Source organism: Dacryopinax primogenitus, assembly GCF_000292625.1.
Source record: "Dacryopinax primogenitus strain DJM-731 SS1 chromosome Unknown DACRYscaffold_7, whole genome shotgun sequence".
Taxonomy (NCBI): domain Eukaryota; kingdom Fungi; phylum Basidiomycota; class Dacrymycetes; order Dacrymycetales; family Dacrymycetaceae; genus Dacryopinax; species Dacryopinax primogenitus.
Window position 1 is genome coordinate 38,278 of NW_024467204.1, and position 27,075 is coordinate 65,352.

Here is a 27,075-nt window from a genome sequence, read left to right on the forward strand (position 1 = left end):
CACGAACTAGTCATGTTGCCGGGAAGCATTGGTCCTATCGCGGCCAGGCTCAATGACAGTAAAAGTGAAATTAGTCCTTGCTAAGGGTAAAGTAAGACCACGACCCACCTCAATGAACGAAGGATCCCGGGGTGTGGGAGGAGCGCTAAACTTCTTCAAACGCAAAGAAGCAACCAACGACAAGACGCATACACGCACGGAAGGAATGCTACGAGCACAAATCTGATCACGATGCATTTCGGGTATGCGCTTGATTGCTGGACAACAAAGGGATGATTTGGCCGATCCAATAACGGCAGTGAGAAGGAGTCTACAAGCGAAATGCAAGGACGCTACCTCACGCTTTGGCCAGCTAAACGCTCAAGCTATATCCTCCACATTGAGGGGTGAAGACTTCGCAAAACAGTTGAAGATTCGGAAACTGTATACAAGTGAACTCTATCAATGTAAACAAATGTGATCTCGTACCTATGAGCGAGATGTACGTTGAGGTGACATCGGAGAAGATACACCTGATTATGACCGGAATAAATAGACACGCGTCGCGAGCACGCGTCGGGACTGTTCATTATTTTTGTCGTGGCTAGGGCCCAAAGGGCATTGCACTCCTTATTCCGCGACCATCACTTTGTCCTCACCCCTAGACTGATATCTCCATCAACGAGCTGGACATCAACTCGCTACATCATGACTCAAGTGCGGCAACTGTAAATTACTGGTGAAATGGATATTGACGAAGCTGGACAGACACCGACACTCTCTGCCATACCCCAGCATATGCTCCAGGTCCCAGATGACGATCCAGGCATCCTCTCCGATGTGATGCCTAGCGCAGAACCGTCGCGTCCGGTCCGTATTCACTTTTGTAATTGGTTACTGGAGCTGATGTTCGTTCTAGGCTTCTAGCGCGCCGGAGACAGAGTCGGACCTCGAGGAGAGCGATATGGATATGGACGACCCATATGAGGCGCGCACGGCAGTTTTCTAAGCTTCAGGCCGTGCTAATGTACTTTTAATCCAGCCTAACGGTGTGATGCAGACACCTCAAAGCGCGAAAGCTCGCGCAAAGGAGGCCGCAGCGTCTGCCCGAAAAGAACGACGGCACAAGAAGAAGACGCAGGATGGTGAGCTGTCCCAACGGCGGCATGAGCTGGACAAACAGAAGGTCGCGACCGCTATGAAGCGGTACAGCTATTTGCTTGGTCAAACGGAACTATTCCAGCATTTCATGGACGCGAAGGTACATTCATGATGCGTTTGACATCCTGGGAGACGCTCATGGATTTGGTACAGAAGGCGCGCGATCCTGCGTACAATGACATCATCGAGCCAGAGAAGAAGATGAAGGGTAGAAAGGCCGCGTATGTGATGATATCCGTCAAATATATTGGTTACTGATATCAAATGCAGGGCGGTTGAACACCGGCACCGTAAGAGCGAGAAGGAAGAGGACGAGGAGTTGCTCAAGGAGAACGAGAAAGAGGATGAAGAGGATGAAGCTATCGTATTTGAATCATCTCCGCCTTGTGCGTACACGTCGACATGGTTTTCGTTTATGCGGCTGCTGACGAGTATAATCCAGATGTTACTGGCGGTACCTTGCGCGACTACCAGGTTCAGGGTCTCAATTGGATGGTGGACCTGTACCACCATGGCCTTAACGGTATCCTAGCCGATGAGATGGGCCTCGGAAAGACACTTCAGACTGTGTCCTTCCTTGGCTATCTCAAGTATTATAGGAACAAGGGAGGGCCGCACCTCGTTGTTGTGCCGAAAAGCACTTTGGACAATTGGGCGAGGGAGTTCGGGAAATGGATCCCAGACTTCAATGTTGTAGTGTTGCAGGGCACGCGGGAAGAGCGCGTATGTGACACTTCTATTTGTTCCTCCCGCAACTTTGATCTATTTGCAGGCACAAATCATACAAGAGCGCCTCCTCCCGCAGAAGTTCGAGGTCTGCGTCACCTCATACGAGATGTGTCTACGTGAGACTTCTTCATTGAGGAAGCTCTCTTTCGGTTATATCATCATTGATGAGGCTCACCGGATCAAGAACATCAACTCCATTCTCTCGCGAATTGTTCGAGAACTGGCCTCTGAAGGTCGTCTCCTGATCACTGGAACGCCCCTTCAGAACAACCTCCAGGAGCTTTTTTCACTGCTCAACTTCATCTGTCCCGAGATCTTCACAGATTATGAAGATCTGGAGAGCTTCTTGCACAAGGATATTGGCGGCGGCGGCGACGTGGAAATGGACGACGACGAAAAGAACATGCGCGTCGTGCGGGCGCTGCATAAGATCCTTCGTCCGTTCTTGCTCAGGCGTGTGAAGAGCGATGTCGAGAAAAGTTTGCTACCAAGTACGTGCTTTCAGAGAAAGCATTTAGCCAGATATGCTGAGATCTACAATAGAGAAGGAGACTAATCTCTATGTTGGCCTCACCGAAATGCAGCGCAAACTGTACCGAAGCGTCTTGGAGAAAGATATCGAGGCCGTTAGAGGCATGACTGGGAAGAAGGAAGGCAAGACACGGCTGATGAACATAGTCATGCAGTTGCGCAAGGTCACTTGCCATCCATATCTGTTTGACGGTGTGGAGCCTGGGCCACCGTACACGACTGACGTACACCTGGTCGAGAATGCTGGAAAAATGGTCATCCTCGACAAGCTGCTTCAGGCCATGAAGGCTAAAGGTTCCCGTGTGCTCATCTTCAGCCAAATGAGCCGTATGTTGGATATCTTGGAGGATTATTGCATGTTTCGTGGCTTTCGTGCGTACAACCGTTCCTAACGCCCTGATGCGTTCTCACATCAGGACAGAGTATTGCCGGATTGACGGTGGCACGGCGCACGAAGATCGCATCGCTGCTATCGACGAGTACAACAAGGAAGGCAGCGAGAAATTCGTTTTCTTGCTCACGACCCGTGCTGGCGGTCTTGGAATTAATCTCACAACTGCAGATGTTGTCATCCTCTACGACAGCGACTGGAACCCTCAAGCAGATCTGCAGGCCATGGATCGCGCCCATCGTATTGGTCAGACGAAGCAAGTTTACGTGTATCGTTTCATAACGGAAGGCAGTGTGGAGGAGCGCATGTTAGAACGTGCCGCTCAAAAGTTACGTTTGGACCAGCTCGTCATCCAGCAGCAACGAGGAGCTGCCCAACAACAGAAAGGTGAGGGGCAGTCTACATCCCATATTATTCGAATTAGACATTTCATTTATAGCTGCGAGCAAAGACGAGCTATTAGAAATGATCCATCACGGCGCCGAGAAGATTGCAAACTCTACCGATGAGTGAGTAGTCCCTATAACGTGCAGCATAGTGGCGATATACTCATTTCAATGTTTAGCATGATGGTCAACGAGGACATAGATGCCATCATCGCTCGTGGTGAAATGATGACCGCCGAACTGCAAAGCAAATATGATTCACTGAATCTGGATGAATTGACCAACTTCAAAACCGAGTCGACTGTCCAGACGTGGGAGGGTGAAAACTTCGAGGGCCGCAAATTCGCGCAGATGTCACTCAGCTGGCTGGAGCCAGAGAAACGGGCGCGCAAAGCGAATTATTCCATCGATCAATATTACAAGGAAACCATGCGCGCTGGTCCTGTTGCTCCGCCGAAGCCGAAGATGCCGAGGGCACCAAAGCAGGTTGCTATGTGAGCACGTCATGTTTTACAGAATCGAAGCTGACTCCCTCCTCAGCAATGACTACCAATTCTTCCCGCCACGGCTAGCTGAACTCTACGAGAAGGAGTCGAACTATTTCCGCAAAACTCAAGATTACAAGGTGCCTTTCCCTGAGCCAGAGAATGAGGAGGACACGCTGGAGGACAGGGAAGCACGTCGGGCAAAGGAGCAGGAGATAATTGACAATGCAGTGCCCCTGACTGAAGAGGAAAATGCCGAAAAGGATGAGCTATCGACCCATGGGTTCCAGAACTGGCAACGACGAGACTACCAAGCCTTCATTCGTGGAAGTGCTGACTTCGGTAAAGACTCCTGGGAAGAGATCGTCAATGAGATTGGGAAGGACAAGACGGTCCAGGACGTGCAGGAGTATGCAAAGGTGTTTTGGGCTCGCATCGACGAACTCGAAGACAAGGAACGTATCCTGCAACGTATCGAGGAAGGTGAACAGAAGCGGGAGAAGACCCGTTCGACGCAAGAAATCTTGGACCACAAGGTCAAGCAATACTCTTACCCCATGCAGGAGCTCGAGCTCCATTACAATGTCACGAAGGGCAAGGTCTGGAGCGAGGAGGAGGACCGTTATCTGCTTGTGCGGCTACAGCACTACAAGCTCTCGCGTGACGATGTGTTCGACCTGATCAAGAAGGACATCTCACAATTCCCGCAGTTCCGATTCGATTGGTTTATGAAGAGCCGAACATCGGCGGAGATCAGTCGCCGCTGTACCACACTATTAAATATGCTAAGGCGTGAAGTTGGCGAGGTGGCAGACGACGACGACGACGAGAAGCCTGCTAAGCAGACAAAGAAGAATGCAGACAAGGAGAATAACAAGGGGAAGGTACGTTGACCCCTTTCACATATGTCTATTTCTGATCAAGCACAGCAGAAGCGCAAGTTGGATGACATCAAAGCTGAGGATGCTCCCCCGTCGCACGCGTCGCCGGCCCCCGTGCAGTCGAATGGTATCGTGGCAAAGAAGTCGAAGAAATGAGCCTTCGCCTCAACCCTGCTTGCAAACCATTGTTCTCTGTAGTGTACATCATTGTAGGATATCTGAACGCTTGCATTACACCTTCCGTAGCTTGCACAATACTATTATGAAAACTCGAGCCCGCACGGGTCGTCATTACGGGTATTCGACGCCAGCCTTTTCCATGAGATCCTTCACTTCGGTATCTGTCATGCGTATCAGCGCCATGAATCGTTGGCCAATGCGCGGTTACTCACGGTCTGCAGTATGCTTCATTCGTGCCACAAATGTACATTGGGGTCCAGGCTCGAAGATGATCTCTCCTCCTAGCTGCTGGTTATCTCCTGCTTTGATATACGAGACGGGATGGCTGAGAGGTCCCTTCTACACGTTCCGGGCATACCTATGAGCGCTTCTCATATAAAGAGACGAATACGCATACCATTATCCCGCGGATCGCGTACGCCCATTTCCCGGCGCGTATGTAGCTCTTAGGTGCCTCACCCGGAGGGGCAGCATGGAAGGTGCGTCTCGTCATGCCCAGGGCGACGTAGAGCTCTTTTCTAGGATTGGCGTATATAGGATATCTGTACTCTGTCCTTTCTGTTCTCAAAAGTTATAAGTTAGACCGAGAAAGAAGTGATAAGAGGGGGACGGACCTCGGTATTCGGGAATCACACTCCGGTCCCCGCACCCTATGACGATAAGGCTCACGTTGGCAGCATCGAGTGCTTCCTCTCGTATGCTTCCTAGCTGGGTGACATAATCTTGACACATCTAACCATGTACTATTCAGCCATGTGGCAAAAAGAACAGAAAGGTGACGTACAGAACAGTGGAAATGCCGGACGAAGACGACGACAGTCTTTCCCGAGTCGGAGATGAGGCTGCCGAAAGGGACTGTTGACCCGTCCTCGACATCTAGGTCAATCGCTGAGGCCTTGACGAGTTCATCCGCGGTTGGAGGTGCATCTGGGGAGAATGTATCTTCAAACATCTTCTGTATGGTGAATACGGGGTAACGGTCGAGGAAGAGATGAGCGGCATTATTCGGCGCTGGCTGGAATAAATGGCTGGTCACTTGCCTTCTAATTGAAGTACTTCCCGGAACGCACTCACGCGACCGATGATTTTGTGGCTGTGTCATGTTGACAAATTTCAAGCGCCCGTGGTGGAAATCCCTCGGGACCCTGCTGGGGAGTGCCCTTTTCCTACCCTGAGGCATATTCTCATTCTGGCTTGGTTTCGCAATACCGGCAGGGCAATATTCCGCGTTCTATCTTTTCTCAATCCTATGGTCGATGTGATGCTCAGGGATGGTGGGAGTGGGAGTACTAGCAGGAAGCTGGGCGGGTATGAGTTCTATAGAGAGGTGCTGGGATCACCGAAATTTGTCGTGGCCCCGATGGTCGATCAGAGTGAACTGGTGCGTCGATCGTAAAGGGATGAAGAACCACATTTAATTATCAATAGGCTTGGCGCATACTTTCCCGGAAATATGGCGCTCAACTAGTCTACACTCCGATGATCAGCGCAAAAACGTTTGCCGTTCCCCACGCAGGCGACAAGTTCCGCAAAAAGGTATTCGACATGATACACGGCGAAGAAGGGGGTGCAGAAGACCGACCCTTGATCGTTCAGTTTTGTGCCAACGATCCTGAGGCCCTTCTCGCTGCTGCGCAGATCGTAGAGCCGTTCTGTGATGCGGTGGATATCAACTTGGGCTGTCCGCAGGATATTGCGAGGAAGGGGCGGTACGGATCATTCTTGCAGGATGACTGGGATCTTGTGTACTCTCTAAGTGAGTGAACTCCCACCTCTAACCAGTTATTCGGCTCACTCGGCGCAGTCAACATTCTGCACGAAAACCTCAGAATCCCGGTCACAGCCAAATTCCGTGTCTTGCCCAGCGTGGAGCGCACTGTCGCATACGCTCAGATGATGGAGCGAGCTGGCGCGCAAATACTTACGTGCCACGGCCGCACACGCGATCAACGAGGGCACAATTCCGGTCTCGCAGACTGGGCCCAGATCGCCGCTGTCAAGCGCGCCGTCTCCGTCCCCGTGTTCGCTAATGGCAATGTGTTGTATTGGGAGGACGTCGAGCGTTGTCTGGAGGCGACAGGCGCGGACGGAGTCATGAGTGCTGAAGGGAACTTGTACAACCCAGCCCTGTTTGCGCGTACGAACCCCGCGCACTGGACACTTGCGCTTGAATACCTGGAGATTGTGAAACAGCTAAAGACACGCACGCCGCCGAGCGCGATCAAGGGACATGTGTTTAAGCTCCTGAGACCGGCTTTGGAGGGGAATAAGGATTTGAGGAATAAGATAGGGGCGATATCGGGCAGGGGAGAGTTGGAGGACGTCGTGAAAGAGTACGAGGACGTAGTGCGAGAATTTGGGGAACGGATGGAGGTCAGCCTCTCTACCTACGTTATTAGGGTTGGATGCTGATCATGTGCAGAGAGACGCAGGCGCGGCAGGTGATGCTGAGGAAGGGAAAATAGGACCACTCCTGGATGGGAAACGGCATATCCCGCACTGGCTGGCGCAGCCTTACTTTCGCCCTGGTCCGCCACCAGCGCAACAAAAGCCAGCAGCAGTCAAGGCTCCCCCAGCGAGTGCATTGCCGCCTTTATCAACGGGCGGGGAGCAGAGTGCGTTGCCAGCGCCTCTTGCCGAGGTGGAGATGGGGCCGGACAAGCCAGAGAGGGAGGAATTGAAAAGGAAGAACAGCAGCTTGGAGGAGCGGGAAGCTAAGCGCGTGCGGGAGGTGTCGCCTGTGTAGAGTGTAGACGTGTATCTTAGACTGTCACTGCAGTAGACGTTTATATCCTGGGGACCAGAGACAGAAAGCCGGTGTTTAGAAATATGTGATCGATCAACTGACTGATTTCCCACATCACCTATTCAGTGTCCCCGTGCCGCCCCCCATCATCATGCGCCCCGGGGAATGGCGACAGCTAATCTTACATGATGCGTGGTTGTCTGGACGAGTCGGCCTTCGCCAGGACAGTCAACGGACGAGTCGATCTCGCGGGCCGGACCAATCAACTTTTCGAGTGCTGGATACTCAGCTTGAACACATCCTACAGGACTGAAGGCCTCCTTTCTCTCGTATATGTTATTGTTTCGTGTGGGTAAAACCAATACAGATGCTTTATTTTATATCTATTCCTTCATCTAGAACTTGAACACCTAGCTTCGGGTCAGCAGCATTTATCGACGTGATACTATGAGCTCACCTGGTCCTCCGTATACCCGAGATCCTTGAGCGCCCCTCCCAGTTCACCCTGCTTCATCCCCGCCTTCTTCCCAGCAACAGCAGCGACCTGTCCCGGTGGGCCACAAACAAACAACTTTGTCTTCTCGCCCAGCTCTGGCCCAGGAAGATGCTGCTTGATAAGCTCCTTGGTGACGTACCCCGTCGGTCCCGTGAATCCCTTTTCGGGCTTGTCAAGCACGTAAACGACGTTGAGCCGGTCCGGGTGTGCCTGTGCGAGCGCATCGAACTCTTCTTTCAGGAGGATGTCCTTAGCACTGACATTGGCGAAAATGAGTGTCCAGTGGGTCTTGTCCTCGGGTATGGAGAGTGAGTGCTTGAGCAGTTGGTACATGGGGGTTATCCCTGAGCCGCCGGCGATGAGGCCACATTGGGAGAACTTGTTGGGCTCGTACGCGAATTTAGGGAGAGGGCCTTTGATTGAGATCTTATCCCCAGGTTCGAGGGAGGAGAGGTAAGGCGTGAACTTGCCAGTTTCGTACTGTACAAGGATGTTAGCAGTTAAGGGGGCAAGGACGTGGGAGCGCACCTTTTTGATGAGGAAATCGACTTCGCCGACTTTTCTGCTGTCGGAGATGGGCGTGTAGGGGCGTACGACGGGGCGTCCCTTGTCGTCCTTCGGTCCTGTTTCATCGTCGGCCGCTTTGAGCAGCACGCAAGCTGCTACGGGGAGGAGCGTAGCTGTCTTCTCCGGTAGTGCGAAGACATAACGCGACGTGTTGTAGTTGTACGGCTCCTTCCGCTTGAGCTCGAACGTGCGGAACTCGTCCCTATCCAAGGCGGCTGTCGGTCCCCTCCTGCGCTCCTGGGCGTTCTTGACGGGATCCCATTGGAGTTGGCCGGTCTTTTGCCAGTAGACCCAGAGGGCGAGACCGGAGACACCGAATATGGAGAGGTAGAGTGGCCAGTTGGCGTCCTTTGGTAGTGGATCCGGCGCGGTACTGAGTGAACGACGGGTGAGGAGGGAGCGAAGAAGGGGAGGACGAAGGGGGAACATGGTGGTCGACAAGAGAGAAGGAGAGGAGTATATCGTCACTGATGGCTTTCTACATTGAGATTATTCGCTTACATAATCAGAATGCGGGATCAAATGAATATAACTTCCTGATTAGGTGATAAGGATTCGCGTCCCTTTTGTGTTGAGTGTATGCGCATATACGTTACCTTGCTATATGCGCATATATCTCACTCTCATACCATTCTATAGACAATGACGCCGCCGCCGTCTACTCAAGATAAAGCGACGTCGAACTCCAACAACACTCCCGTTCCTCCCTCTACTTTCTACGGCCATCTACCACCACCACAACGGCCAGGCACCCTGCACTCAGCATTCACTACTGTGCTGCCAAATAGTACACATCCACGAAGCACAGCGCCAAGTCCGGAAATACCACCTTACTCCCTCGCTGTTGAGCCTGTCATGCAGGACCCGGAGTACAAACCACCCGTGCTCCTGCCTTCTACGCCTTCACCCCCTCCGCCGTCACTGCTCGATGACCCAGTAGTGTACGACCAGAACAACTGGGAGTGGGGACCTCAAGACTCACCCGTCACTGGATGGCCCGAACGTGGTCCAGGCGCAGAGGATGAAGAGTGGGAGGTACGACCTAAGAGGCGCGGTAGCCTCGACTCGCTCGAAGCGGTGGGGAGGGCCTCGCCAGACCGATGGGATCTGGGAGACGCTTTCACCGCTATGGAGGAAGAACAGGCGTTGCAAGACTCGCCCTCGTCGTTGGCACCCCAGTACGGTGACGGACTGCTACAGGACAAGCTCGTACAAGACCTATGCAGTTGGAGCGGGAGGACTTATCTTCCCGCTGTCGACCCAGGACGGGACGTAGGCGAGCTGTGGAACGTCACGGTCGTACGGATACCTGACGTGCCCGTCATACATGCTGCCACTGCTCCTCCTACCCCGCTCGGGCTGAGTCACTCGGGGTCGATGACTAGTGTTGGATCAGCCGTATCTGCTGCTTCTGCACCGGCTGGGACGTCGGTTCCAACCGAGCCAGTAGGGTCTGAGAAGAGCGAGACGGACAGTGGGATGAGCGTGAGCTTCAACTCTGTCTCCACTACCCCAGCGTCGACCGATCCGCCCACACCTACTGCCACTCCCGCACCGTTCGCACCTACGCACGGACACAACCCGCCCACTCTGAGCGAGGTGCGCGCTCTCCTCCCCTACCCACTGCATCTCTGCATCCCCTTCCTTCCCTTCGCCTGGCTGCCCCTAATCGTAAAGGATAAAACACCATACCCGGACCTCCTCACTACCCCACCCATCCCGCTCCCCTCCCACCCTGAGGATCACGCAACCTGCTCCCAAACCCCCAGAAAAGCTCATCACTTTCACGTCCTCCCCCGCTCTGTGGCCCCTTCCTCCGTCCTCCGCCTCTCCCCCACTGGCCCAACACCACACGTCCTCGACCTCTGGTACTGCTGCCAATGCCCAACGCACGTTCTCGCTCCCTCCCTCGGTTCCTCACCTCCCTCCCTCCCCACCGTCATCTCCGACCGACTATGGGGCGCATTCGTCGAGGACCGCATGAACAACCCGCCCCTTGATACTCCGGGGGATGAAGCGGTGCTTCAGGCGCTGGAGGTGATGCTTAAGATGAACGAGGGGCTGCTTTGGGGCGGGAGGACGCAGTGTATCAGGGTGAGAAACCCGATGTTTAGCCGGAAAGTGGGATGGAATGATACTGTGTGAGTTCATTTTGGGGGTTCCTTCTATTTCCGTTCTGTTCCCTATTCTCTTGCGGAGGTGAAATGAACTGAAGCTGATGAATATCAAGGGCGAGTATCATGACCTCCATGGGATGGACGATTTCCTCCGAAGTAGCGTGGCTCGCCGCGCTCGGATCCTCCCCATCGTCCACGGTCCCCCATCCACCCATCGTTGACCCCGACGCGCAAGTGCTCGTCCCCCCCTCCGGGGTCTCTCAGCCCGACAGTCCGCAGAGAAAGAAACTGCTCATGGCGTGGATCGAGCTGGGCGCGTTTGCGCTCGTGTGGAGGCGTCGATATCCGGGTATCGAGACCGCGTTTAGGTTTTCTCTCGAAGTGCATGATACGAGGGAAACCTTGGAGGACATGTTGGGTGTCAACGAACGTGCGTTTTCTCTCACGTCACCCTGTGAAAAACATGTGATAACATGAATATTGGCAGTGTACATGGACGACCTACCCCGCCCTGTCCCTCAGAACAAGCGTGGGCCGTTCGAGGCCCTCGGACTTGGACCTCGTTGGTCCCCAAAGATCCTAAAGACTGCGTATAGCATGCAGTGCCGTTGTCTACTTTCCAAGCGCACCCAGTTCTTTGACTGCTTGTCGCACATATATGAGTTGACGCAGAACGATCAGGTGCGCTTCCCGTTAACTAGTGATGCCTCGTGATGGGGTAACTAAATGCTGGGCAGGTGGGCATGCTCCTAGCGGAAGAACGCAGCCGAGGGCGACACACGAGTCTCGAGCTGTCCGAAGCGTATGCTGAGCTCGGTTTCGGCGAAGACGGCGAGCTGGGCATGATTGGCGAAGATTCGGACGACAATTCTGTTTGGGAAGCATTCCTCTACCGGGTGGGACAGTGGTCCAAGCTTGGGCAGAAAGACTTCATCGGCCCATATGCGCCTCCTCCTGGCTTGCCCCCAGGGAGAGAGACCCACGGGCCTTATGCTCCCCCGCCGAGGTTTCCCCCGGGGAGAGAAGACGTGGACATGGATTCTTCTGCCAGTGCTGGGGTTGGTGTTGCCCCTTCAGATGAGCACCAGCGCGGGCGTTCCCTCACCCGCGCTGGGGCGGGAACACCTCACCCGTCTCACTCAGACTGGACCACTCGAGCACTCGCCCTTCCACGAGAAGACGTGAAACGGAATCTCAAGGCCGCTTTAGAAGTGATTGCCGAGTCACGCGGGAGCTTGGAGCTCCAGAGACGACTGAGAGGAGAAGCGGAAAACAAGTTTGGGATGGATGTTGAGACGGCTTATGCTACGCTGGGGGTTATGAAGGAGACGGATGACGAGATGGTGTTGGCCGTGTTTCAGACTAGGGTGAGGCTGCATTTCCTTCAGTTATATGCGTGCAGTGAGCTCAGAGGCATTGTGTAGTGTTCGGATTCACCAGCGATGACGGACCGTATGCTGGATGCGTTGCGCTCAATTGCCCAGGCCTGGCAGAGCTCGCGTCTCCTCCGCTTCCTGGAAACAGGTAACCCCGAGTCTGAGACTCCTGGTCATTCCACTACTTCTGTGCCCCTGGAATGGCCCCGCGGCTTGGACCAGCTGGGCAACACCTGCTACCTCAACTCTCTGTTGCAGTACTTTTATACGATCCGGGAGCTAAGAGAGAACGTGGTGGATAACTCAAAGTTGGTGGACGAGAATGAGTTGATTGAGAGTAGGGCACTGGAGACAATGAGAGTCGGTGGTCGGTTGGTTACGAAGCGTGAGATTGCCAGGAGTGCCGAGTGTTCGTTATTTTGTTCATCGGAAAATCGTGCTGACTTTTGGCTCAAGTCGTCAGACTGCTGGGAGTGTTGTTCACCCAGCTTAGCGTGGCAGAGACGCCCTCGGTAACCCCCGAACTCCAACTCGCCAAGCTAGCTCTGGTCACTTCCCAAGACGAAGAAGAGGACAAGCTGTTAAATCATGCCATTGTTGCTAGTCCTGTTGACACGCGCCAGAATACGGCCCCAAGCTCAGATGCCACTCTTGTCGACGCCCCCATGGACGTTGAGCCCATGGGACCACATTTACCTCTCGCAGACAAGTCCAGCACGACTATCCTACCCGAGGATGAGGCTGCAGCTCCGAACGGGGTGCCCACGGCGCATTCGACGCCCTCCGCTACCTCTGGTCCTGATTCAGCAGCTTCTTCTGAGCGCAAGATGTCGCCACCTGAGTGCGCACCTTCTGTGCTGGGCAAGCGGGAGCGGGACAGCAGCGTCCGTCCAACTCGATCTATGATATATTTCGGGGCCCTAGCTGACGATCCGCAAACCGTCAAATCACCCAAGCGCGCCAACACCGTGCCGCCCTCCGACATGGCGCTGGATGGAGAGTCTCGCTCTTTCAGACGTGCGATGACAGATCCAATGGACGTGGATCCAGCTGAACCCAAGCCGCGATCGGTCTCTGTTGACGTGGAGATGAAAGTGGACGGACCGCCGGAAGTAAGTCAGCAGATCAATGGGACAAACGAACCAAAGCGGCCGCCGCCGCCATTACCTCCCCGTAGCTCGACCAAGCGCGTCGAAGTGCAGTCAGACTCGTTCATGATGTTCGGTAAGCCCAGTTGTTTCATATATGTGGTTGTCTTAATGGCAATACAGGACGACAACATGACGTTTCGGAATGCATGGACAATTGCATGTTTCAGATCGAAGCCGCCCTCAAACCGGATCAAGAGGTTGCAGAAGGAAGCTTGGTCAAACGGTTAGTGTATACAGTCTGTGGTTGGCTTTATCTCATGGTGAATGGGTGCCACAGGTTATTCTACGGCAAGCTCAGGCAGCGTGTGACAAGTGATAGCTCGAGCACGGTGCACATGCGAGACGATCCGTTCGCTCATATACACGTCAATGTAGGCGACGAAGGCTTCGATCTATATGACGGATTGGGCGGCTATTTCGAGGATGAGGTGGAGTATGAAAGCCGCAAGTCCAAGATGGATGTCACGCTTGTAGAACTGCCTCAGCTTCTGCAGGTCCAATTGCAGCGTGTTCAATTCAACCGGGAGACATTTCAGGCATACAAATCCAACGCATACGTCAAGTTCGGAGAATCATTGTACCTCGATCGTTTCCTGGAATCAGCAGACCCTCAGAAGCGCGAGCATTCCAAGACTATCAGGAAGCAACTAGACGAATGTCGTAACGAGATTCGCGCATTGACTCAAGACAGCTCAGGATCATTCCTTCAAGCCATGGATTTCACGCGCAAGTTCCTTGACGAGCAGAAACAAGTGGACATACCAGCGTGGAACACTGAGGCCTCGCAGACACTGGAGAGTGAACGTCATGCGCTCAACCGACGCATTGAGGAGCTTCGCGCACGAGCTGCCTCACTGAAAGAGGAGCTGGAAGCTGTGTGGGCTGACGAGAAGGCGGCAGAATACGAGTTGTGTTCTGTCTTCATACACCGAGGCAAGCGTAAAGATTTTGGAATGCAAACTTTCTGACCGTCGTTCAGGAAACCATGCGTTCGGTCACTATTGGCTGTACTCACGTGTATTGCCTGACCATCCAGATAATTGGTATAAGTACAATGACTCGACCATCACGGCTGTGAAGAAATCAGATGTCCTCGGTGATCTAACGGGTTCTACGGCCAACCCCTACTTGGTGCGCAGTTTCTTAATAATTTGGGTACTCAGCGCCTAAGTCGAGTTTATGTAGCTGGTGTATGTCAGGAAAGGTAGCGACGCCATTCACACTGTGCATCGACTTGTGTAGCTAGCGTTATATTGGGCTGCTTGGCGAGGGCGCCTTTATGTATGGCTGTGTTACCACTCGCATGTACGCCGGTACGAGGCAATATTGCCAAGTCACGGACGCTGACGTCATTTTGGGAATGCTTCTTAAATGAGATGCTTCCTTGCTTCTTTGTCCTCGGTGGCTCAAAGTTGCGGATTTCGAGATTGCGGCCATTGTCCAGGTATACCTGCCTCGCCCAAACCATAACCGAGCTCCGTGGTTCCTGTGGGTTCCCAACCGTGGTGTGTGGACTGGCGCGTCCCACTTTCTCGGGAAAGTGTGGCGGATAATTTCGCTTGTGGTCGAAGTCTTCAATCGTTCGTCCCCTGCTCCCGCGTTCTTCCCAGTGCTCGCCTCCTCCGTCCGCAAACCATACCATTCGGGCATGTTCCGCGTTATTGATAAAAAGGATTACTCCCCGCACCAGACTCAGGGTTGCCCCGCAAACCATCCGAAGCGAGCCGCCCTCCGGAATTGGCTGCGCCCCACTCTGGCTGGTCAACTCTCCAATTGCCATCAGCAAAGTGGAAAGACTCGGTTGGATTGGGTTTGATTCTCAGAAAACGCGCGCTAGTCAAGAATCTGTCCATGCGGATATCTTGCTTTTCCGATGAGCGCTCGGAGTCCAACTTACCACTGTGGATGCACTCGGATCGGCGATGAGATTCATCACACCTGGACATATTTTCAGCTCTGTTCAATCGGTGACAGTGTTCCCAACACGATCGGTTGAGGCCTCGGTGCACTCTGCGATTGGTAAAGTTCGACGTCTGGCACTAGGTGTGTGTCAGTGTTGTCCGCTGACCACGCACAGACACGGGAGTGCTCGCCAGATCCCAGGGTCTCTCATTCCTAATCAAAATGCTTATGGTGTGGATGCTTATGGCGTGTGGCCGAGACCACACGTATAAAAGGCGTGCCATCCGGACTGTTGGTTGATGCTTGGTTCTGTGCATCCTCCTCAACTGTGTCTCGCTCTTGCTCGAAAGTCTTTGATCCCTATGAATCGGACTCACACTGACGACGTCATGGAATCCCAGCTTTATTCTCTCCTAGCGAGGCACGACCAGATCGAGTCTATCGTGCCAAACATCGACGCCGTTGTTCCTCGACTTGTCTTCGAGCTGGGCGGATACGCGTCCAGTACTAAAGCCAAAGTCAAGGTTACGGGCCTGGTTTTCATGTCTGACCTCGAATTCATTTTCGAGGGTATCAAGAAGAAGTTCGGTGGCAAGAACATCGGAGTTCCTCTTGTGGGAGGTAAGAGATCCTAGCATTCCGTGTCGCTGTTTCACCTCAGCCCGCGCCAGGAGGGTGCGCATATGGGACGCTCTACTATAACAATATACACGATCTTGAAGGAAAGTGTGAGCTGCAAATTGTTACGACTATCTTGGCTCTCAACGTCAACTTCTTGCGCTCGGGAAAAATATTTGCGATGGTAAGTAACGATTTGTCAATGGGCGGTTGAAAGCTCGCTGACTGCCTTTCTCTAGTTTATCGGTACGCTTCAGCCTTCCGAAAAACGCTGCAGACGATCTGATTTGTCGGCAGGTGTTTATCCCGGTCTCAGTGCCGCGAACGGGATATTTACCGGTCAGGGGCAATGGTTAAATGACGTCTGAACATGTAGCCGAGAGGGTTAGTCATGTCGTAGCCACATTGTTTCGTTTATGTTGTTTCATCTTGTGTATGAAGCCTGATGTGCCCCCCGCTATTTCACCGAGTATCATGCCAATAAATTTCTCCCTTCTTTCGGGAAAAAGTGGAAGAACGAGTTCGATCGGGGATAGTCTCTGGGAGGATCCAGACAACTGGGTTTCCAACCCAGAGTTTATCCGGTCCGCCGATGAAAGGAAGACATCGGAATCTCCGCTTGGAGCGCCCGTCAAAGAACAATCAGAGTAATTATGAAAGAATCGATCGATTGTTCAGCCACTGGGCGCTCCTTATGCCATCTCTTAGGTCACGGCATGTGAGCACAAATCTACAAGCATATGACTATGTTATTCGTGCACAAGGTGCAACACTCACCTCGTGGAATAAGCAAGCAGCCGACCGCAGAAGCGGCCCCGATATTCCCCGATTGGACGAGACTCCGTCGTCGGAGTGCTGGGCGTGGTTTCCCTTTTAGCGCCTGTCCAACGGGCGCTTAACTATAAAGAAAACTTCCCCAAATACTTTATTTGGTGACGAGAAAGTGCTGTTTCATAAACCGTTGCCCTCATGTGGATTTACAAGGTTGGTACTACAGCTACCGAGCACATCAAGTACGTACTCGATACAAAACCCCGAGACACTACCGGGATATCATCCGAATTTACGGTACATTATGTGATCCAATACAGTCATGTCGTTACAAGCTACAGTAAACATCCACAATCATCATAATCTTCCAACCGTCGAAGGGGGAACGACATCACACTTAGAGCAGAAGCAATTCTTCCACAGCCCTCCTGCACTCCCCCTCACCCCTCAGCCCCTTACACAAATCATGCTCCGTGCCCTTGACAATCCTCCACGCGACCTTTGCATCCCCAACCGCGCCGCTCCAGATGTCCCTCTGTACCCTCTGCCAGTTCGAGGTGTTGTCCATCCTCTCTCTGCTAGTGAGGACGATTGTAGGCGTGTGAAAGGGGTAATCAGGATAGGTGCTGTTTAGTGCAATGCTGGATAGCGAATCACGCCTGTGGGCCTGGAGTCGTTCGTCCAGGCGGACTTTTTGGAGACCATCGGCGTTCGGACCCACAGTACGCCACCAACGGGTGTTGGACGGCCTCTCACCGCGTACGAAGTCTGCTAGCCGACTCCACCCGAGCGCCGACCCTGCGTATCTCCAGAAGTCTGGGGCGCTGGAAAGTGGTGGGCCTTGATAGAAGAGGGATGGGTGCTGGGATTCGATGTACAGCACCGAATGGGTCTGCTTAGAGTAAAGCGTGGCAAAGTAGCGCGTGACGAGTCCGCCATAACCCGCGCCAATGAGCATGAATGGCCCGGATTCATCCATCCGCTTGAGAGCAGAATGTAAAGCTTCGGTGACGTGGGGCACGTCCGAGCCAGGGGAAGAGTCGGAGAATCCGTAGCCTGGGCGATCCCAGATACAAGCACGCTCGACGCCTTCTTCGGCAAGACGGAAGACCCATTCTCCTCCTAGAGTACCGGGTATGCCGGACATGGATTCGTAAAGCATCACGGGACGCTGCTTCCCAGCAGAGACAAGAGAAGGAGGAACGGTGTTGTTCCGCTGGCCGGCGCAGGCTATATGGATGTTGTATGGCCAACGGGAGGGAGGTGGTTGGACAGACACGAGCTGAGAAGTCGGATAGGGGAGGTCAAGTGTGGAGTCTGCAGCTACCACGACCAAATTGAGGGTGATCATCTGCCGTCCGCAGTCAAGACACCTTGAACCGGAATAGGAGGAAATAGCATACAAAAAGTCCGATAGCGCTCGTAAATGCCAGCATAAATTCGAGAAGAACTTTCAGAGCCTTTTTTATCCTTCCTGCCCAGTACCCGCCTTGAGTAGCAACGATCATCGCTCGGACCTCCGCTTCTTCTGGGGTCATAGCCAGTTGCGCACGGGCAGTTTCTTTGTATACCTTGTCCACATATACGTTCGCTCCGAGGGCTGTAGCTAGAGTCGCTAATATAAGCAAGATGGAACTGATGCCGAGCCAGTTCTCGCGGTGCCTCAGGGAGTTTACAGAGACGAGGAGGATGAGATCGAGGAATGCACATCCGAGGCAGAACCAGAGCACCACGCGTGTCATAATACTGGGAGTGTCGAACGTCAGGAGAGAGGAGAGAGAGAGGAGAGCGGAGATGAAGGAGAGAAGGAGGGGGGTGCTGGTCGAGCTCCGGTGAGGGGGGAGCCAGACGGAGAGTCCAGGGTGGATGAGGGCCAAGAGCAAGGATAGCAGGAGTAGCAATGACACAAAGGCGAGCAGGAACAGTAACATAAAGAGAAGCAAACGGGGAATAAACGACCGCTTGTACGGATCGGGATGCCGTTTCTGCTGTTGTTGTCGCTCTTCTTCGTTGCCTGTTGGATGTGGAGCAGGAGCAGTGGCATTGTAATGAGGTGGACGCGTGTCGGGAGGTACGAGCGCATCGATCTCGGTTGGTTGATAGTCAGACATCGTCAATGGCGGCTAGGACGATGAGGGCGACAAGATGGACGTCGAGGAGGAGCAAAGATGGTCGCATAGAAAGGGTGAGGTACGAACACAGACATCATGATCCCTGGGCGACGTCATCGGTTATCACGTGCAGTGGCAGTCCTCCCAAGTTCTGCAACAGTGATGACATTCCCATTAATACGTTGTCCCATAAAAGTCCCACTGCTTCCTATACGAAACGAGCATACGTTAGGTATCTGGGTAAAATTAACAGCGCCTGATTACCTGGGAGGCAAGAGAGACGCAGATGCAAGATTGAGCCCCGACGTGAATGCAGGAGCAATGAACTATGGAACACGAGTAAAACGAGTGAAGAGTGGGTTCGAGCGGGCCCATGCCCCGTGGAGTGAAAGAAGCTTGGTTACACAAATGAGGGTGGCGGGTGTCGATGTTTGGGGGATATCATAAGTGGGATATAACGGACCCGAGGGCCTCGGGACCGTGGGAGACCAGAAAAGAAAAGAATAGAAGCAGGCACAACGAAACATCGCAAAGTTAAACGCAGGTACAGAAATACTTTGGTGAAATTGCAGAATTGCAGAAGTTTGTCATTAGGGCGCGGCACGGTCCAGTCGGCCGCAAGAAGTCAAACAGAATAGGCAGCGGATTAACGCTGATGCTGAGAGTGGAAGAGCGAGAGGACCTTCTCCGCGCCCTGCTCTGTGATTTTCTTCACCTTGTTCAGGCTCTTGTGCTTCTCCTTACCGTTGGGTGACGTAGGCCGCTCCGAGTCGCTGAACAAGCTGTGCTCAGACGAGCCACGAGCGATAGCCCTCGAGACGCCGTCAAGCGACTCGGAGGAAACGGGGGAGTTGACACACTCTCTGGATTCCCGACTTGAGGGTGTGAGGTGGAACGACGTGGGTGGGGTAGTCCGACTCAGGCTGGGGTTGGACACGGATACGGTGGCGATGCTCGGCCGTGCCGAGGCAGAAGACAGGGACATCGACATCGAAGTCGGGTTAGGCGATTTCGGCCTAAGGAACTGGTTCGTACTCCTGCGAATACTGAGCCTGCCTCGCTTAGGCTTGCTATCCGACTGAGTGGGGGAATCCGTGCCATCGAGTCGATCTGTCGAGCCCCCGAACAAGCCACTCGAAGGCGTGCGGGAAGACTTGCCGCTATTCGGCCTCCTGAAAACGGCAAGCCGATACCGGTCGACGACGCCCCGGGCAAACAGGCTCTTCCCTTGGGTACTATTCGACTCCTCCCCATGAGGCGTCTCGACCAAATCCCAATCATCGTCATCAAAGTCGAAGACATCGTCATGCGGGATCGTACGGTCCAGAGCGGGGATTCCAGACTTTTCCTTCGGCCGGCGGGGTACGAACCGCGGATGCTTGCCAGCAGGCTTGATAGGCGTTGTAGGCGCTGTTTCCTGCTCGCGCAAGTCAGCAGCAGGGGCGAAGATCTCCACATGCCGCGTAACAGGCTTGACAGGCGAAGGCAAGCCCTCCTTAACAGGCGAAGCGGGAGTCTCGACCTTGGAAACAGGAGCTTCCAGCGCTTCGGCAATAGGAGCAGGTATCTCCACCACCGGGGCTTCAGCAGGGGAGACAGTCGCCGTCGTCTCGCCCGACAAATCCTGTGCCAGCAGCATAGGCTCAACTACCAAGTCCTTGGTCAAGTCTACCGCCTCCGCCTCAGTCTCCGGCTTGACTGTTTCCTGAACCGGAGAGACCTCGAGCGAGGTAGGCGCGATCGACTCGATAAACCTCGAGTCATCCGTGTTAGTCCCGCTCGAGCGAATACCGGAAGAAGACGTCGTCTCCTCCTCTTGTGGCCTAGCGGCTTGCTCAGGCTCTTCCTCAACTTCGTCCATATCGAGGATGATCGAGTGCCTAGCCTTATACGAATACCCATCAAACACGTCCGGTTCTTCCTCCCCATCCGCGGCGGAGGACTCGACCCCCGCCGTCCGGACCGAAGAAGTCTCGGTATCGTTCGTGTCCGTGGTAGCACCATCATGGCGTTCCCGTTCAGACTCTTCGGGCTCGTCGTGGATGACAGGCTCCATGTCGAGGAAGGTCTCGTCAAAGTTTTGGGTATCAGACTCGTTGTGGGGATCAATGGGCGGGATATACGGTGGTATGTAGCGTTTGTGATACACATGGGACCAGTCTCTGCAGGCGCAGGCGTGCGTTAGCGCTATCCACTCCTCGTCCGCGACAAGCCAGCACTCACATCATTTGGAAATAAGGATGTTTCTTGATTCTAGGCTCCGCCATCCGCAGAGCAGGATTCCGCTGCAACAACTACACACAAGCAGGTTATCAGCCTCCGTTCATCCCCAATGCCAAACATAACTCACCCCCCTGATCAGGCTCTTCGTATCCTGATCCATAGCCTTATCGTCCGGGAACATAAGCTCGTCCTGGAGCACACGGACATACATGTCCGAGTGGTTATTGGCCCAGAACGGGGTCTACGTCCATCAGCGCCTATCCGAGAACGTCTAAAGGGGGACATACGATACCCGTCAGCATCTCATACAGCATCGTGCCAAAGCTCCACCAGTCGACTTCGTAGCTGTAGGGCAAGGCCTGGATGACCTCAGGCGCAAGATACTCCGCCGTACCGCAGAAGGTGCTCGTAAGATCCCGGTCCTTCTTCCCCCCACTCCAGAACCCTCCGTCCGCATACCCGTTCCCCTGCCAGAGGGCGCTGGTGGAGCGAGGCGGTGTGCCCGGGGCAGAGTAGAGCGCACCGTTAGCCGGGGGCAGAGCGGCGCGTTTTGGGAACTCTTTCGAGAGCCCAAAGTCGGTTAGGACGATATGCCCATCTGCGCCGATGAGGATATTCTCCGGCTTCAGGTCCCGGTAGATCACCCCTGCTGCATGTAGGCCCTCGACGCCTTCTACGATCTCGGCGGCGTAGAACCGCGCACGGTCGCGGCCCAGCCTGCCCCAGCGCGCGAGCTGGGTAGCAAGGTCACCACCAGGGTGGAAATCCATGATAAGGAACAGGTGCTCGCGGTCGTGGAAGGACCAGTAGAGCTTGACGACGAATGGGTTTGCCTGATCCCCCGCCGCAGCCATGCGTTTCAACACGGCCTGTTCTGTGAGGGTATGCTGCAGTTCCTGGTGCGCAAGCACATGCCGCTTCGTTATCGCCTTCAAGGCGTAGAGCGTGCCAGACGCGCGGTACTTGACGAGGAGGACCTTGCCCGCACAGCCCTTCCCAAGCACGCGAAGCATCTCAAAGTCCTCTATGCGGATCTTGCGGCCCTTACCGCGTTTCTTCATCTTGTCGCCCTTCTTCTCCTCAGCACCGGAGAAGAGCTCGTCCGCAGCAGCAGAAGCTCCGGCATCAGTAGGCTCCTCGTCCTCCTCAGTCTCGGCGATATCCGTCTCGCTCGGCTGGTGCGACAGGCCCCGCTTCCACATACGTTCTTTCTGCGCAGCGGTGTCCGGGTCTGCTGATGCCGGGCGTGGGGGAAGGCTCGCATGCGGGAAATCAGGGACAGGGACGTGCGTTGCCGGTGCTGGCTTGACCTTTGGCGTAGCAGGGGGAGTGAACGTCAGAGGCCGAGTGGCGATCGTAGGCGTGTGCGATGCGTCCGGAGGGGGGAGGATGCTAGCCGAGGGTGACTCGGCAGGAGGGGAGAGAGGCTGCGGTTGGGGGGAGACAATCTCCGTTGCCAGAGTCGAGAGAGGGAGGAAGACCCCTGCGTCCGCTTCTGCCCTCCTCTCAGTAGTAGGGGAGACTTCCACAACCGTCTCAAGCCCATCTTGCGTTTCTGCAGACAACGCCGTCTCCAGCGTGACGACTTGCTGTACCGGTTCAGGTTCAGGCTCCTTCTCCGCTTCAGGAGCCTTCTCCCTCCTCTCGACAAACTTTGTGTTCTCGTCTCTCAGATCCTCATCCTCACTCTCCTCCATCATCTCCTTGAGCCCCTTGCCAGGAGGGGCCGTCTTGCTCGCGCTAACACCCACAAGGCTAGCATTGACGCTGCTTCCCAAGCCTCCGAGACCCGTCTTGCGCGCAATATGCGCCGCTAGGTCGGAGCGCGTCCTCCGCACCCTCCGCTCCACGCGGCGACTCTCGAGGTCCTCCGTCCTCACACGGACAAACCTTCGCCAAGGCTTGGCCGTGCGCACGCGAGGGTCGTTTGACAGCGTCGTGAGATACTGCGCCACTGCGGTGGGGTCGGGAAGCGGTTCGCCCGAGGATTGGGACTTGAGCTGACGCGCACGGGAGCCAAAGGACGTAGGAGTGGCGTTTCGCGATGGGGAGACGAGGCGGGATACGGTGGTGAGGAAGGAACGTTTGCGCGGGGTGGGTGATATGGGGAGTGTACTGCCAGTGACATGGAGAGGGGAAGCAGGGAGCTTTATGCCTGGGAGGGTTGCTGAGAGCTTTAGGTGCATATACGTGAGCCAGGATCGGGATAGGGGACAGGAGCGCACCTTTACTTCCAATTCCTGTATTTCTGCGACCGCGCGTGTTAATGTCAGATGGTGTGTAGGGGCTGGATGATAGGATGTTACGATGAAGGCGGTGCAAGAAGCAAAAGAGAAGCAGACTTGGTCAGGACGATCAGAGGAGTGTAGAGGGAGAAAACGCACTTTTGACATAGATGGTGTATGCGCCGCCCTCTGCGCCCTTGGCCTCTGCGACGCTTACTGTCCATATGCCGTCCTCGATGGCGGGGGCGATGACGATGGACGGTGGAGCGCCGTTTGCCTTTGTGCTCGGAAGGGTGCTGGGCTGCTGAACAGGAAGCCATTTCTTGCTCGTCGTGTCCGCTGTGGGTCTCCTCCCTGGAGGGGGGGTAGATGGCCTTGTAGAGGGAGCAGTAGATGTAGGAGCGGGGGATGTGCCCTCCTCGTCTGCGTCCCCGCTACTGCTCGGGGAGAGGAATGGTGCTGTGGGAGGGAGAGTGTCAACCCCGTTTTGAGGATTGATCGATTGTTGTTTCTGCGCACCCTCGACGTCAAATACGCCCAGTTCTTCTATCTGTATTGGAGGGAGTTGTGGAGGAGAAGAGGGAGCTCTGGGAGGGGGCGACTGGACGCCTGGCATGGCGTTGTGGATGGTGGTGGTGGTGGTGATGATGATGGTGGTTGAGGTGAAGGACGAAAGAGGGTAATGTAAGGGGAGTAAACGGGGATGGGTGAGTGGCTGATGGTGGACAGCGAGGGGAGTGGGTTAGGTGAGGTGAGGTGTGGCTGACGATAACACGGCTGTATGCGTGGATGCAATGAGGCGAAAACCGGGTGATGAAGAGGTGAGGTGGGTAAGAAGTAATGAGAAAAGTAAGTGGTGAACGAGTGAGTGTAAAAAATCACAGAATCGTTTTGCCCGTTACAATCATCCCCCCTTCTCTCCCCCTTCCTCCCTCTCAGTGGCAGTACTCAATCCGACACCACCGCAATTCACATAAATCGTAATCATTTCGCTCTTTCATACCTTTATCCGAACATTAACCACAATCCCTCATCCTCTCCTATCCATCACCGCCTTACATCCCATACCTCACCCCAGACACCGCCCACAAAACCCAGACACAGACCAGCAGACACTGGGTCCGCCTGGCCCTAGTGGCTGTCCCCGTCCCCCAGCTTCCAGACTCAGTGGAGGCCCCAGACCCTCACGCCTCAGACTCACTGCCCGCGCTATCCAGACCCGGACCCATCTTCCGACACACTGAATCCCTTCCACAGTACTGGTCCGAACCAACTGAACTGAACCGCAAGCACACGCCCCTGCCCTGGACTGAACATCCCCTCCCATGCTTATCTTCCCTCGCGCATCAAACCTATGTATATCATTCATTCCCCTACTTAATCCCCCAGCCAGCTAGCCAATCCAGCCAGGCCAGAGTCCAGGCCTAGCAGAACCTGATACATATATATGACAGCTGAACTTTCCCGATTCCTTGTATCTGGGATAAGCTCTCCCACCCGGGATCACACGAACCCGACCAACCCCAAATTCCAGTTGGTATGACAAGGGCGTAGCCCTGACGTGCGTCACCTTCACTACATGCCTTATGACAACGTTCGCTCTTTCGATGTTATCATTCACCCAGAGCCAGGCATATCGTCGTACAGGGGGGTGCTTATCATATCATATCATCGTTGTCGCAATTGTCCAACTTTACTCGTAAGACTTCTGCGTTATGCGATACACGGGCTACACGGGCTTGGCACGCTCGATCAGACCGGACTTCCTTTCTTTCTTTCCCCGAAAGGCGCTCAACCCCGCCCTCGTCCAAGCTCTCTAACAAGAACCCAGAACGCAGAACACGCTCGAGCACAAACAGGCCGACTTCTCGCACACTCACACTTTCAGCCTCACTCTCATTCTCACTCTCATACGAACCTGAACATGAACACAAGCAGACCACACCCCGCGCGCAAACCCGAGCCACGCTTAACACTCGCAATCGCTAGCAAACCGATCTAGCCAGTTACAGCATCATACCCCTTCCCCGGGTCTGTCCCCTACCCCTGCTCCCTACCCCGTGCCCTACCCCATCCCCTCCTCCGCACAGCAGACCTCCCGGCCCGTCACCTCTCCTTCTCCCGAAAACAAAATCACTCCCTCCAATACCCCGTGCCCTCAACAAGTATGAGACATGCAGCTGCAGATGCAGCTGCGTCATGCGTCATGCCCTTGTATACGAACTAAGTATTGAGTTGTCCTCCTATCTACCTTAAGGAACCCGACCCCGACCCCCGCACAGAAGGCGGAAAGCCATATCCGTCCCTCGTCCTTCCCTCCATCTCACCCAACACGCGCAACACGCCCAAACCTCGCGCGATCTTCCGGGGAACAACATTCACCCTCAGGCTGTCTGCTAACTTAGGAATGGGATAGGACGACTGTTGGCATGTAGTAGAGAGGTGCGCGTCAATACGCGCACCTGCAGGTACTGTAACCTGCTTACATAAGCTAGGGATCGGACGGATAGTGCAAACTTTTCAGTCCGGACTTATGCATCTTGTTTACTGCCCAATACCTGCCTACAGGTTATGAGCCCTGCCTCAACAAGATCACTCTAAGCTTAACTTACTACCAGCTGCAGGATTGTGGACATACTGCATACATGACCTGCCTGCCTTTTGAATTTTCTCTTGGACTTGGACTTGGACTTCAAATATAGAAGAATCGGCACTCACCTGGCATCCACCCCCCTACTCTCTGCTTTGGGAATCACTGGGGCTCGAATCACAGCTGATCACCTTCGATATCAGTTAGCAACACTTCAAACAGCCCAGTGATGTCACACATACTCCCCTCAAGCATTTGGGCTGCACCATCATCTACCCTTCACTTTGATATGCTCAATGCAGACAACTGGTACCCATGGAAGAGATGCATGCAAGCACTACTAAGAGAGCACAATCTCCTCAGCCATGTTGATGGCAGCATACCAAGACCAGAACCAGCAGGGACAGATGGGGCTTCAGCAGAGGAGATAGAGAGGATGAGAGAGTGGGATGAGATAGATGTGAGGGCACAGAACCAGATTGAGCTGTGTGTGGGAGATATGGAGATGGTGTACCTTATTGGGGCATAGACAGCAGGACAAATGTGGTCCCAGCTGATCATGGTCAAGGAGTCAAGGGGTGAGCTGGGGGTTATGGCAATTCAACATCAAATGTATCATATGTAAGCTGTGGATGGATTTGATATGGTTACACACATCACTGAGATGCAAAAACTACAAGAACAACTCCACCTGCAAGGCAAGATCATCCCAGATAAGCTATTCACCAACCTCCTCACTATGTCTCTCCTTGAAACATGGGACACCATCACCCAATCACTTCTTGGTGCATGTACTGGCTGGGTGCCAATGACATCCCATGAGCTTGTCTCACTACTCTTGGAAGAGGCAAATCGTCACAAGGAACAAGAATCCACAGGAGATCTTACCCTCCAAGGACATGAGAAGAACCATGGCACATGAGCACACACAAGCAATATTATCTGTGATAACTGCAAGAAGCCAGGTGTCAGGGCACCAGCTCATTGCTTGGTCAAGAGACATGACTAAGCCTTTATGACATGGAAGTAGCTGGTATACCTTGGCATGTGCTGGAACCTGCTGGAAGGATTGGATGGTCAGGTGACCTGCTGTGCATGGCTGTGCATGACCTCATATGACCTCATCCTTGGTCATATGACCTGATCACCTGACTAGGCTGAGTAAGCAAGATGTTCTAGCAGGTTCCACCACAGAGGTATAAATATAAGGCCTACTCTGCCTGGGGACTGTCTCTTCAGACTTGGTCTCTTAGGATCATCCACAGGTACCTATACTGTAGATAGGTCTTAGTCATCAGGTCTACTCCACTTCCTTGTTGCCTGCTTAGACTCTTGGCACTCTTAGGTGAGCAGACTTAGTCAGCCTGTGTTGCCCTAACAGAAGACCAAGTCTCCAAGTGACAACCTCTGTTTCACCACTCCACCTCTACTCCCTGCCAAGAATGCCTGACTCACTGGA

General features: G+C 54.1%; 8 protein-coding genes across 8 annotated transcripts; 4 read left to right on the forward strand and 4 right to left on the reverse strand.

Annotated features, from left to right (window-relative positions):
- Positions 1-627: 627 nt before the first annotated feature.
- On the forward strand, positions 628-4,813 carry DACRYDRAFT_21611 (SNF2 family DNA-dependent ATPase). Its single transcript, XM_040772465.1, has 14 exons — positions 628-696; positions 748-849; positions 899-967; positions 1,022-1,240; positions 1,294-1,361; positions 1,411-1,526; positions 1,583-1,863; positions 1,913-2,360; positions 2,413-2,772; positions 2,822-3,178; positions 3,231-3,300; positions 3,357-3,671; positions 3,718-4,546; positions 4,592-4,813. Exons 1-14 carry the CDS (start codon positions 688-690, stop codon positions 4,697-4,699), a joined length of 3,351 nt encoding a protein of 1,116 aa, XP_040629422.1. The 5' UTR covers positions 628-687; the 3' UTR covers positions 4,700-4,813.
- A 21-nt stretch (positions 4,814-4,834) lies between these two features.
- On the reverse strand, positions 4,835-5,675 carry DACRYDRAFT_106600 (uncharacterized protein; the record flags this gene model as incomplete). Its single annotated transcript, XM_040768303.1, has 5 exons — positions 4,835-4,884; positions 4,936-5,062; positions 5,121-5,281; positions 5,338-5,455; positions 5,508-5,675. The coding sequence occupies 5 exons, from the start codon at positions 5,673-5,675 to the stop codon at positions 4,835-4,837; spliced, it is 624 nt and encodes a 207-aa protein (XP_040629423.1).
- A 251-nt stretch (positions 5,676-5,926) lies between these two features.
- Positions 5,927-7,503, forward strand: DACRYDRAFT_78352 (Dus-domain-containing protein). Its single transcript, XM_040776334.1, has 4 exons — positions 5,927-6,104; positions 6,152-6,479; positions 6,528-7,096; positions 7,146-7,503. The coding sequence occupies exons 1-4, from the start codon at positions 5,973-5,975 to the stop codon at positions 7,467-7,469; spliced, it is 1,353 nt and encodes a 450-aa protein (XP_040629424.1). The 5' UTR covers positions 5,927-5,972; the 3' UTR covers positions 7,470-7,503.
- A 292-nt stretch (positions 7,504-7,795) lies between these two features.
- DACRYDRAFT_94354 (ferredoxin reductase-like C-terminal NADP-linked domain-containing protein) lies at positions 7,796-8,961 on the reverse strand (the record flags this gene model as incomplete). Its single annotated transcript, XM_040777216.1, has 3 exons — positions 7,796-7,879; positions 7,927-8,445; positions 8,494-8,961. 3 exons carry the CDS (start codon positions 8,959-8,961, stop codon positions 7,865-7,867), a joined length of 1,002 nt encoding a protein of 333 aa, XP_040629425.1. The 3' UTR covers positions 7,796-7,864.
- Positions 8,962-10,544: 1,583 nt separating this feature from the next.
- On the forward strand, positions 10,545-14,556 carry DACRYDRAFT_94355 (cysteine proteinase). Its single transcript, XM_040777217.1, has 10 exons — positions 10,545-10,673; positions 10,763-11,079; positions 11,137-11,330; positions 11,387-12,016; positions 12,074-12,434; positions 12,482-13,249; positions 13,297-13,399; positions 13,454-14,115; positions 14,156-14,307; positions 14,362-14,556. Exons 1-10 carry the CDS (start codon positions 10,573-10,575, stop codon positions 14,416-14,418), a joined length of 3,345 nt encoding a protein of 1,114 aa, XP_040629426.1. The 5' UTR covers positions 10,545-10,572; the 3' UTR covers positions 14,419-14,556.
- A 911-nt stretch (positions 14,557-15,467) lies between these two features.
- Positions 15,468-16,064, forward strand: DACRYDRAFT_15230 (uncharacterized protein; the record flags this gene model as incomplete). Its single annotated transcript, XM_040771084.1, has 4 exons — positions 15,468-15,699; positions 15,801-15,880; positions 15,936-15,942; positions 15,994-16,064. The coding sequence occupies 4 exons, from the start codon at positions 15,468-15,470 to the stop codon at positions 16,062-16,064; spliced, it is 390 nt and encodes a 129-aa protein (XP_040629427.1).
- An 800-nt stretch (positions 16,065-16,864) lies between these two features.
- On the reverse strand, positions 16,865-18,630 carry DACRYDRAFT_115593 (uncharacterized protein; the record flags this gene model as incomplete). Its single annotated transcript, XM_040770037.1, has 2 exons — positions 17,871-18,630; positions 16,865-17,818 (listed from the first exon to the last, which is right to left on the reverse strand). Exons 1-2 carry the CDS (start codon positions 18,576-18,578, stop codon positions 16,865-16,867), a joined length of 1,662 nt encoding a protein of 553 aa, XP_040629428.1. The 5' UTR covers positions 18,579-18,630.
- A 305-nt stretch (positions 18,631-18,935) lies between these two features.
- Positions 18,936-23,646, reverse strand: DACRYDRAFT_21614 (uncharacterized protein). Its single transcript, XM_040772466.1, has 6 exons — positions 23,186-23,646; positions 23,027-23,088; positions 21,089-22,975; positions 20,929-21,042; positions 20,802-20,872; positions 18,936-20,740 (listed from the first exon to the last, which is right to left on the reverse strand). Exons 1-6 carry the CDS (start codon positions 23,640-23,642, stop codon positions 19,225-19,227), a joined length of 4,107 nt encoding a protein of 1,368 aa, XP_040629429.1. The 5' UTR covers positions 23,643-23,646; the 3' UTR covers positions 18,936-19,224.
- Positions 23,647-27,075: the final 3,429 nt, after the last annotated feature.